This window comes from Otolemur garnettii, unplaced genomic scaffold, assembly GCF_000181295.1.
Source record: "Otolemur garnettii isolate 467f Iridium unplaced genomic scaffold, OtoGar3 scaffold00243, whole genome shotgun sequence".
Lineage (NCBI taxonomy): Eukaryota > Metazoa > Chordata > Mammalia > Primates > Galagidae > Otolemur > Otolemur garnettii.
The window spans coordinates 37,801-47,802 of record NW_003852638.1 but is presented as its reverse complement, the minus strand read 5'-3'; the positions used below and the strand labels follow the sequence as shown (position 1 = coordinate 47,802).

The following is a 10,002-nucleotide window of genomic DNA, read 5'->3' as shown; positions in this document are numbered from 1 at the left end:
GTTTAGTAGTAGAATCCCTGGTATCTTCCAGATATACAATCATATCATCTGTGAAGAGTGAAAGTTTAATCTCTTCTGACCCTATATGGATACCCTTGATCGCTTTTTCTTCCCTAATTGTGATGGCTAAAACTTCCATTACAATGTTAAAGAGTAATGGAGACAATGGGCAACCTTGCCTCATTCCTGATCTGAGTGGAAATGATTTCAACTTAACTCCATTCAGTACAATATTGTGCTTGCTTAAATGTTAAATTAAAATTATTTAACATTTTTTTAAATGAACATTTAACAACATAATATTCTGAGAAACATGGAGGGTTTTGTGGTCTTGATCCCACAGGCTGCACAGCCCGTCTTCCATGGGCTGAGGCTGCCCACACAGTAAGGCAGGCCTATCAGAGACTGCAGCTGTAGATGGGTCTCAGGCACACAGGGCTGCTCCTGCAGAATGAAGTGCAAAGATGCAAAAAATGCCCTAGATCTGCTGAGATCATGCTGTTTTCAGACACTCAGTCCCCTTCTCTCCCTAAGAACCTGGATTCATTTCAAACAGAAAATGAATCCTGAATTATGTTCTGAAATTGCAGCTACTCCACTGTTGCAGTTGGTGAAGAGCCCAGCCCCACAGGGGAAAAGCAGGGTGGCTTGAGGGATACAGGAGTAGGCTTATTGATGAAGAACTGGAGTAGGAGGACATCAAGTAAAACCTGCACACTGTGAACCTACAGAACCATTTACAGATTACCTAAGGAGGGACACATGGATGGTATTGCCAACCCTCTAACTGGAAGGGAGCTCCGGGTTCTTGCCCACCTGCCAGAGTACTTCCTAGAATGTTGGTCACACACTCCCACCAGGACTGCTGCCGGCCACCCCTCCCCCACTGTGGAATGTCTGGGAGTCCTGCTGTTCTACAGCTGTTTACATTCAAACTTTGCCCAACTCTACTTGAACCCTTGAGCATCTGTTGAGCCAGGTCACACTCTGGGTCTTGCCCTTGACTTTTCCTATTGAGGAGGCTACCAGACCAGTATTATCAGTGCCTGACCTGCAGGGATGGCTTCAGAAAGAGGTAAGGCTATAGGGGGAAAGTGAGTTAGTTACCAGTCTGGCTGCCACCCCTCAGACTCACAGTTGAAGCTCTCCCTGGGGACAGCTGATGAGGCTGGAGAAAAGGAAGGTACACTCAATGCACATCTCCTAGATTGTCCCACCTGGGAAGTCCATGGCCACCTAAGGCTGTGGCTGGGGAAGGACAGCTCCTGGGAGGGGGACCAAGATACCTGGGGTAAGTGCACCATCCAAAGGAAAAGAGGGGAATAGAAGTACTGAATCATTCTAGAAGGGAGATTGGCCACCTCAACTTATGTTTCTAGGGAGCTATGGGATTGTGTTGTAGCCACAGGGAGGATTACCGGGCACAGTCTGAGCTCCATATCATTTCATCAGGCACCTGGAGCTAGATATTGTTCTGAGAGATTTGGACTACAGTTTCCTAGATCTTTGGAGAGAGTGGGGAGAAATGGTCCCAGCCAGAAAACTGTTCAGTGGCTAAGCTACGATGGGATCTGCAGTGACATATCCCTTCAGTGAGTGGGGCTGGAGGTTACTGTGACTCTAACAGAACTTTACAGCCCTGGGCCTCTCCATTCCTTTCCTCTGGAAATAGCTGCTCTTTGAGTTCTAGGTCGCTGTTGTCTCTGAATCAATAAGGGTGGGGCAGCCAGGGATCCAGCCAGCCTTGGGTTTTCCTGAATTAATATGAATTGTTCACCCTTTTATGGATACTTGGGTCTTCAGAACTGCTTCACTTTGTCCATAGCTCCTAGCCTAATCCCTGCTCTTTGTTTTACTATAGATAAAGATTTACTCTCTGCAGTACTTTGTGAATGGGAAACAAAGGTGGAGGGTTGTTGGTTCTAAGTGGAAGGTTGTGAAAAGCTGGTTTCCTCTTCAGTAGAGGAAGGAAAGTAGCACACAATTTAGAATATGATAGTCTCTAATTATTATTATGCAAAGTTAGAATAGGTATGCTGATTCATTAGGTCAGTGGTTCTCAACCTTCCTAATGCCTCCTAATGCTGCAACCCTTTAAAATAGTTCTTCATGTTGTGGTGACCACCCAACCATAAAATTATTTTCATTGCTACTTCGTAACTGTAATTTTGCTACTGTATGAATTATAATGTAAATATCTGATATGCAGGATGTATTTTCATTGTTACAAAGGGGTTGCGACCCACAGGTTGAGAACCACTGCGTTAGGTGCATGAGCTGTGGACTTTGTTGACTTTGACTAGAGTCTCCTTGAGGTCACAGTGAACAGATGTGAGTTCTGGACAGCACCTGGCTCCTGCCTGGGCCTTTGTAGGTCTTTACATTTCATTACTGGGATCTCAAAGAGGGACAGCCACAGATGGCCTCCTTTTCCGTGACCCATTTTAACATAACCAGCAGCCACATAGATCTCCGGAAATGCATCGTGAAAGCTCCAATGTTGCCATTTCCTGGCCCTTGTCTAATCCTGCACAGCCACTGTTGGCTGTGCAATAACAGCACCGAAGGGCACTTAGCATCTCACAGACCAGTTCTCCGAGGACAGCACTTCCTCAGTGAGGGCAGGGAACACCAAGCTTGGGGACAAGGTGGCTCAAATCTGACCCCTACTCAGTGCTTGCTATGAGTGGTGCTAGAAGAAGCACCTACACACTGAGGGTGATGTGTCTGTGTGAGGATTCCTTGGCACTGGCTTGGAAAAAGATTTATTACAGTTCTTTTTGTTCTATTGTGTCAGGCTAGGATGGGGGGGGTGTTATAAGAAACATGAGGAAGGAAGACCAAAGATGAAAAGGTGCCACAATACTCTGAACCTGCCAGTGTCACATAGGGTATTAGGGGTCCTAGAACTGTCCATGGGAAGGTCTCACACACACTGGGGGCTGGGCTGAGGGGTACTGTTCCTCCCAGCAGAGTTCACCCTGACCCATGGCTCAGGAAAAGCCTGTAAGGTTGCCAGATTGTCTTCCAGGCATCCCTGGGGGCTCTCACAGGCAGTGAAGGCTCAGGTATTGCTTCTTGTCAGATAGGGTCAGGGGGTCTTCATGATTGGGAAAAGTTCTCCAGTGGAATAATTCTCAAATGGAGGAAGAGAGCATCACATTCACTCAGGGACCCTTGCAAACCATGCCATGTCCCCTTGCCATGTGGCACCCACACCTCGCCATGACCTCCCAGTCACTCCCGGGGAGCCAGAGAGCCTCCCTCCTGGTTGCTGCTTCTCCTCCTCCATTCACGCTTTCCTTTGTCTCCACAGCATCCTCAGTGCTGAGACCAGACATGATCCTGAACCCTGATGCATCCATGCCTCCTTTCACAGCTCTGCCCTTTCACCCACCTGGCCCCAGCCCAGCACTTGGGCCACCCAGGGGACAGCAGCCGCCACCCCTTATGACTGCAGTGTTCCCTCTGGGAAGCCCCTTCTTGCTGTCTACTCTGCCTAGGACACCTCTGGTGGCAGGAGATGGTACCTGTGGCCCAAGTGGGGCTGGGGCTTTCAGTGTCATTCTCCAAGTCAGGTCAGAAGGGGAGCTGGTGCAGGCGCCCCCTAATAAGACCTTTGTACTACCTCAGGCCCCCCTCAACTGGAGTGCTCCAGGGGCCTTCTGCACAGGTGCTCAGGGACAAGCTCCACTACTGTTGTCAGCTCCTCCAGTGGAGACCATAATGCCTGCCCCAATTATTGGCAGTGCCCCAATTGTTGGTGGTATCTCAGCCAGTGTTGGAGGCTGGATCACGGGCCTTCCTCGCCCAGTGCCCTCACCAGCTACCCACCTGGCCCCCGTAGTGTCGCCAGTGAATACTGGGCTGCAGCCCCATGGGATGTGCAGGGAGGGCAGCTTGCCCACCTCCCAAGCCAAGGCCTTGCAGGATGACTCCTGTAACCCCAAGAGCGTCTATGAGAACTACCGACGCTGGCAACATTTTAAGTCACTGGCCCGGAGGCACTTTCCGCAGAATCCTGATACTGAAGCATTTTCCTGCTTCCTCATGTGAGTGTCCTCAGGGGACAGCAACTCATCCAGGAGAGCACATATACAGAGGAACATGGGTGGTCAGGAGGGGCTATTTAGGTGTCCTAGAAGGATGTTTCTGAAGGCTACGAGTCACCCTCTGGGAAGGTGTCTTCTCAGCCACGTTCATGTGACTCCAGTTATGGCATCCTTCAGGTCCTTTTCTCAGTCAATTCCCCCCCCCGCCATCCTGTGAGTCCAGCCAATCCTTATTTTTCAATAATTATCATGTCACAGTTTATAGAAGTCTAAAGGTCTGAAGGGGCTCCTGAGGTAATGCTGTCTACAATTTGTATTTAGGTTTCTAGGGCCACACACTGACTCCTCCTTTTGAACTTTTACCCTCCTGCATAACACCTAAGTGTTGATGGCCATGAGGATATCACCTGTGGGTGTGTGAGAAATGTATGCCCTCCACATTGTTCTGTTCTGTTCTTCCCGTTAGCACAGAGATGCGGTCAGGGTGCACACAGGGTTGGGCTTAAGCCCCAAAGGGAAAGATTGTACTTCACTTTCCTGGCAGCTCAGAAGATGACTTGAGCTGATTTATGATATGCTTAGCAGGGTGCCAGGCACGTGCTATACTCCTGAAATGATAGCAACTATTAACATTATTATTAAGAAGAGGATAGTGCTCTCCAAAGCCAATGTCCCAGCAATAGCATGTGAGGGGACCACGAGCATAGCAGCCCAGGCCAGGATTGTAGGGAGTGTGAGGCGCAGCTCAGGACCTGGAACACTTTGCCTTTCCCTCCTCATGACCCTGTGTCTCCCACTGACAAGCACATCCTATGCTGCAGGGAAGTGTGCCTACATTGCTCCCACACCAGCTGCTCTCCTGCTGGAACTGCTTACCGTTGTATGAATGGAAGTGTCCTGCAGTCCTCATACCTGCCAATCTTGCTGGCCCCCACAGCAGAGTCCCTGGTGTGCTCAGGAGCCTGATTGTCTCCGTCCAGACACCCAGGCCTGGGCACACAGCAGCAGAGGCATCACTCTCCTTAATTTCTAGACACATGCTCTTGCACCTCATACTCCAGAAATCTAAGGCTGCGTCCCCTGGAGCTGCTTTCCACAGGATGCTGATTAAATATTCAGTCCTGGGTCCCCAGAACCTAGGCTTTAAGCCCCACTTCCAGGTCATTCAGTCTAGCACCTCAGTTACCTCTGGATGCTGTAAAAAGATACCGTACACTCGGTGATTTTACATGACAGACATTGAAGTCTCAAAGTTCTGGACCAGATGTCCCAGGTCAAGGTGCCAGCTGATTTGGTGTCTGGTCAGGGCTCTTCCTAGTGGAGATGGCTGCCCCTAGCTGTATCCTCACATGGCTAAGAGAGTCAGCTTCATGTCTTCTCCTCCTCCTGGGGCCCTGATTCCATCAACAGGTCCCCACTCTCATGGCACATCTACCCTCCTTGTCTCCTAAAGTCTCCCCCACCAAATACCCTCACATTGGTGGCTGGGACATCAGTGTGGGAAAATTGTGGGATACAAACCTGAATACTGAGTATGACATTCAAAAAAGTAATACGAGGACTCAAAGGGAAGATGCAGAGGGGAAACGCACAGTCCCCTCAGTGTTAATGTTTGGTGGTGGAAGGGCGAGGAACTCCCACTGGGGTAAGACAGGACAGGGACAGATGGCAGGAAAACAGAGGGAGGGCAGAGGTCATCCTGGGATGGAGGGTGGGCTTGTAGGCTGTGACTGACCCCATTTGCTTACAGCCCAGTGCTTCGAACCCTGGCCCGGTTGAAGCCCACCATGACCCTGGATGAGGGCCTGTGGCGGGCCGTGCAGGAATGGCAGCAAAAAAACAACTTTGATCGAATGATCTTCTATGAGATGGCAGAAAAGTGAGTCAGGGATCCTGGACCTGGTGGCTGAGTTGTGGGGTGAGTGTGGGTGACAAAGCCACAGCTGCTGTGGTGGCTGGTCAGTGCAAACTGTAAGGAGGGATTCCACGAGCATAGGCCCTGTCCCATGCCCTGGGCTTCCTCAGGAAGCTGCTCCCTCCTCCTGGGATTCTGGGTATATCAGTCATCTCATTGAGGCAACTCTGGCCTGACAGGTCTAGGTGGACACTGCCTGGCCATGGTAGGAACAGTCACCAGCACAGCCCAGTGGGCCTCCTGCAGCGGTGGGGGCTGTGGTAAGGCAGGCTAGTGACTATAGACAGAACTGAGGTCCACCCCTCCTCAGGACAAATGTCCAAAAGTTGGTCATCTGCCATCCAGCAGAGCGTTGAGGAGGTTAATCAGGGAAGCCAGTGTCTCAAACCCTAAGAACACAGCTCTGGCCTTCTTGCCTCTGCTCTTCACCAGTGCCTGTGTTGAAACACAAAGACAATGAAGCAACAGTGCTCAGAGGAAACAAATACTCTCCTCTCGGCTCACCCTCCATCCCTCCAACACCACCTGGGCCCCAGTCCCCCAGGTTTTCCTCACAGCCCAGCTCACAGCCCAGCCTCAGGATTTTCTGGTGTCTTCTGCCATAATCACATCCCTGGCCCACCTCTGGTTGTCAGTGTGCTGTGGGGCACTGGGCAGGGACAGGAGAGGTCTGGAGGAGGGGCCATGGTCAAGCCCTGCCTGGGTCACAGAGGCCTGGGCCAGCCAGCCCTGATGTAGGCCTGCATGTGCGAGGGTCCCCTGATCTGTGGTTCTGCCCTGGGGAGCAGCTCCCGGGACAGCCCACCCAGGCTGGCTCCTCCACATCCCTGTAGTCAGCTCCTCCCTGGCGCTGGGTCCAGGAGCCTGGCCTCCCTCACAGCAGGGCCTGTGCCTCCCACCCCCAGGTTTATGGAGTTTGAGGCTGAGGAGGAGATGCAGCTTCAGCAGTTGCAGTGGATGAGGGGATCTCAGTCCCTGCCTCCACCAACCCCACCGAGGCCTGATCCTCAAGAGCAGCCAGGCACCAAGGTTGTCCAACATCCAGGTGAGGCTTCCCACATTCCCCCAGGAGCTACAGGGGAACAAAAGAGAAAGGGACCAGGGAGGCCACTGGACCTACCTCCTAAATTTTATTCAAAAGGTTCATTTGCTCTTTCAAATCAAACAGTCTACCATGAGCTGGTGGGGGCTCAGCCACCCTTAGTCATGAACTGGGAATTGACCTGGTCAGGTCTCATTGGTACAGTCTCCCCAGCACGTCCAGACCCAACATGCAATCTGCCCAGGAAGCAGGGGCTGTTTGGGGATGGTACCCAAACTTGCTGCCACATGACTCAGTCTCTGATGTTTCCCCTTGTAGCATCTCTTCTCAGGGTCCTGAAGCTCAGGTTGTCCTGCCCAATCCTGGACAGAATTCCTGTCCCTGAGTCCCCGCCCTCCCCAGTGTGGTGTCAGGGCACGCTGTTGCCCCTGCCACACCATCCTTTTTCTTCCCCACTTCAGTGGTCCTTCCTAAGAAGGCTGACACCAAGGCCCAGCCCATCCACCTGCCACCACCCACACCTCAGCAGTGGCCACCTGAAATCAAGGCACCTAAGGAGATCCCGCCTGAAGCTGTGAGGGAGTACATTGACATCATGGACAAGTTGCTGGGGCCTCCCTGTGGGGACCTAGGGAAACCTGATGCTCAACTGGAAGAGGGAGAAGCAGACCAGTCCCAGGATGAGTTTGGGATCTACCCAGACCCAGGACTCCTCAGCTACATTGACAAGCTGTGCTCCCAGAAAGACTTCATCACCAAGGTAGGAGGCCTAGGACCTACAAATTAAGTTCTGTGTGTGTGTGTGTGTGTGTGTGTGTGGTGAGTTTGTGTGTTACAGCTGTCTGTGCATATGTGTTTGTTACCACTCATGTGGGTGAATGTGGCTGTGCATGTATTCCTGTATGTCTGTGTGTCTCTGTGCAGTGTGTGTTACTGTGTGTTGGTTTGTGTGTATTTGTGTCTTTGAGTATGTGTGTGTGTGTGTGTGCACAGCTGCTGGTTGCAATAATATAAAACAGCCCAATGGTGTGGGATGTTGCTTTCAGCATCTCCTCCATGTCCCCTTGGTTCAAGATCCTGCCCTGCCATAGAGATTCATGCTCTCTTCCTTCTGCTCCCAGGTGGAGGCTGTGATTCACCCCCGATTCCTGGAAGAATTGCTTTCCCCAGAAACAAACATGGATTCCTTGGCTCTAACCCAGGAGCTGGAGCAGGAGGAGCGGCTCACCCTTGACCAGGTGAATTGGAAGAGGGAGGAACACCCAGGGCAGAGAGGGCCACTCAGGGAAAGCAGTATAATGAGGGAAACCAGGGGACAGCGGAACGGCCAGGTAGACCCCAGCACAGGAGGGCCACCTGCTGTTGTCATCCCCTGCCCTGCCAAGGGGCACGGCTTGCTGAGGGGAGACAAGGAGGAGTGTGGACAGATGCAGGTGCAGATTGCTAGGAAGGAGGCCAAAGGACCAGAGAGGGAGGGCAGGAGGACAACTGCAGGGAAGCCCAGCAGGGCAGCCAGCAGAGTCCCACACTCTGTCACTGACGTGAAGCTAAGGGACCTGTCACCTTCCTTGCCTTCCTCCCAAATGCCAGCACCTCCACCGCCCTCTCAGCCCATCCTCACAGCAGGTGCATGTCAATAAGTGGTGGTTTTCCTTCCCCAGCTGGTGGAGAAGCGCCTCTTGGCCTTGAAGGAGGAACAGAGCGTGGGGGTAACCCTGAGTCGTCGTGCACTCCAGATGGAATCAAGTCCTTCTAAGTTAGCAGCTGGCCAAGGTGCAGAGAGAGACAGCCATGGCCCGAAACTAGGGGTTGGTGCGGAAACCTGCCCAGCACAGATGGCTTCCCGTGCCCAAGGACACAGCAGAATGCAAGCTGACCTACTGAGGCCTAAGGCCCGCGGTCTCCTATCTGGGCATCCAGAGTCCCCCAGGCTGAGGGCCACCCTGCCAACCTCTCCTTTCCAGGGCCTCAAACCGACCTCCCTTGGCCTGGGGACCAGGGATGCCTTGGGTCTCCAAGGTGCCTCTCCTGTTAGGGAGACATTTGGGCCAGGTGACGGCTCCAGTGAGGATGAGGAGGAACTCCCCAGCCTGACCTTCCTTCTGGCTTCCCAGAACAGGCTGTTGCCCTGGGGTCTATCCCAGAGCCCTGTCCCTGTCCAGCCACCATCTGCTCAAAGAAGAGGCCTCAGCTCTGCTACCCTTCCAGTGGCCAAATGTAACAAGCGAGTGCTCTCTGGGGACCAGTTTCATGCCGAGAAGATGGCTTCCCCAGGGCCTGAGCTTGGAGCCTCTGGGGGGGAACCCCTGGCACTGGGACCTGGTCGATCCTCACAGCCTCAAAAAAGAAAGGGTGACTCATTTGTTTCTGGGATGAAGAAGAAGCAGCGCTGTAGCCAATAGGGACAATGGGATGGCCAATCCAGTGGCCCCTCACTGCATCCTGTAGCCTGAATTGCCAAGGGGTCCAGCAGGTCCTCAGCTATGGGTATGGGAGCATGGGTGGATAGTGGGACCTCCAGGGGGAGTGGGTGGATGGGGTGAAGGGCAGTGCCCTGGGGTTTTGTGTGTTAATATGAATAAAGAAAGTTTTGTTGAAAATGCTGTCAGGGCTGCTGCCCCTGTACTGTCACCTGTACTGCTCAGGGAGTGAACATCATGAGGATAAGGAAGGACCCAGCAATGCCAAGCTCTGGGGCGCCATAGAGCCCCCATGTGCTCCCCTGCAGATGCAGGCTGGCCATGCAGAAGCTTCTGTGCTGGCAGCTCTGGCAAATACCCCAGATTCCATTGTCACATACACGAGCTGGCATCTGCTCCATGCAGTAGCACATTAATGTGTACAGAGGTGGTAGCTCCCCCTGAATCGCAATCGGGACAGGGCAAGGAGCAACAGGTGGAGAGATGAATGCAGAGTCTATTCACATACCTGTGTCTGGGATATGACAGTGGGTGGGAGCATGTCAAGTTCCCCTGCAGGAGGTCTGGGCAGGA

The 10,002-nt window shown here is 52.5% G+C and overlaps 1 protein-coding gene across 1 annotated transcript; it reads left to right on the top strand.

Annotated features, from left to right (window-relative positions):
- The first annotated feature begins 1,059 nt into the window (after positions 1-1,059).
- Positions 1,060-9,411, top strand: LOC100945545 (NUT family member 2D-like). The gene is made up of 7 exons (XM_023508311.1): positions 1,060-1,075; positions 3,317-4,052; positions 5,803-5,931; positions 6,873-7,012; positions 7,471-7,769; positions 8,131-8,247; positions 8,671-9,411. Exons 1-7 carry the CDS (start codon positions 1,060-1,062, stop codon positions 9,409-9,411), a joined length of 2,178 nt encoding a protein of 725 aa, XP_023364079.1.
- The last annotated feature ends 591 nt before the right edge of the window (positions 9,412-10,002 follow it).

Coding starts and splice junctions, on each gene's coding strand:
- LOC100945545 (XM_023508311.1), top strand. Junction 7,013..7,470: donor CAAGGTTGTCCAACATCCAG/GTGAGGCTTCCC, acceptor TCCCCACTTCAG/TGGTCCTTCCTAAGAAGGCT. Junction 7,770..8,130: donor AGAAAGACTTCATCACCAAG/GTAGGAGGCCTA, acceptor TTCTGCTCCCAG/GTGGAGGCTGTGATTCACCC.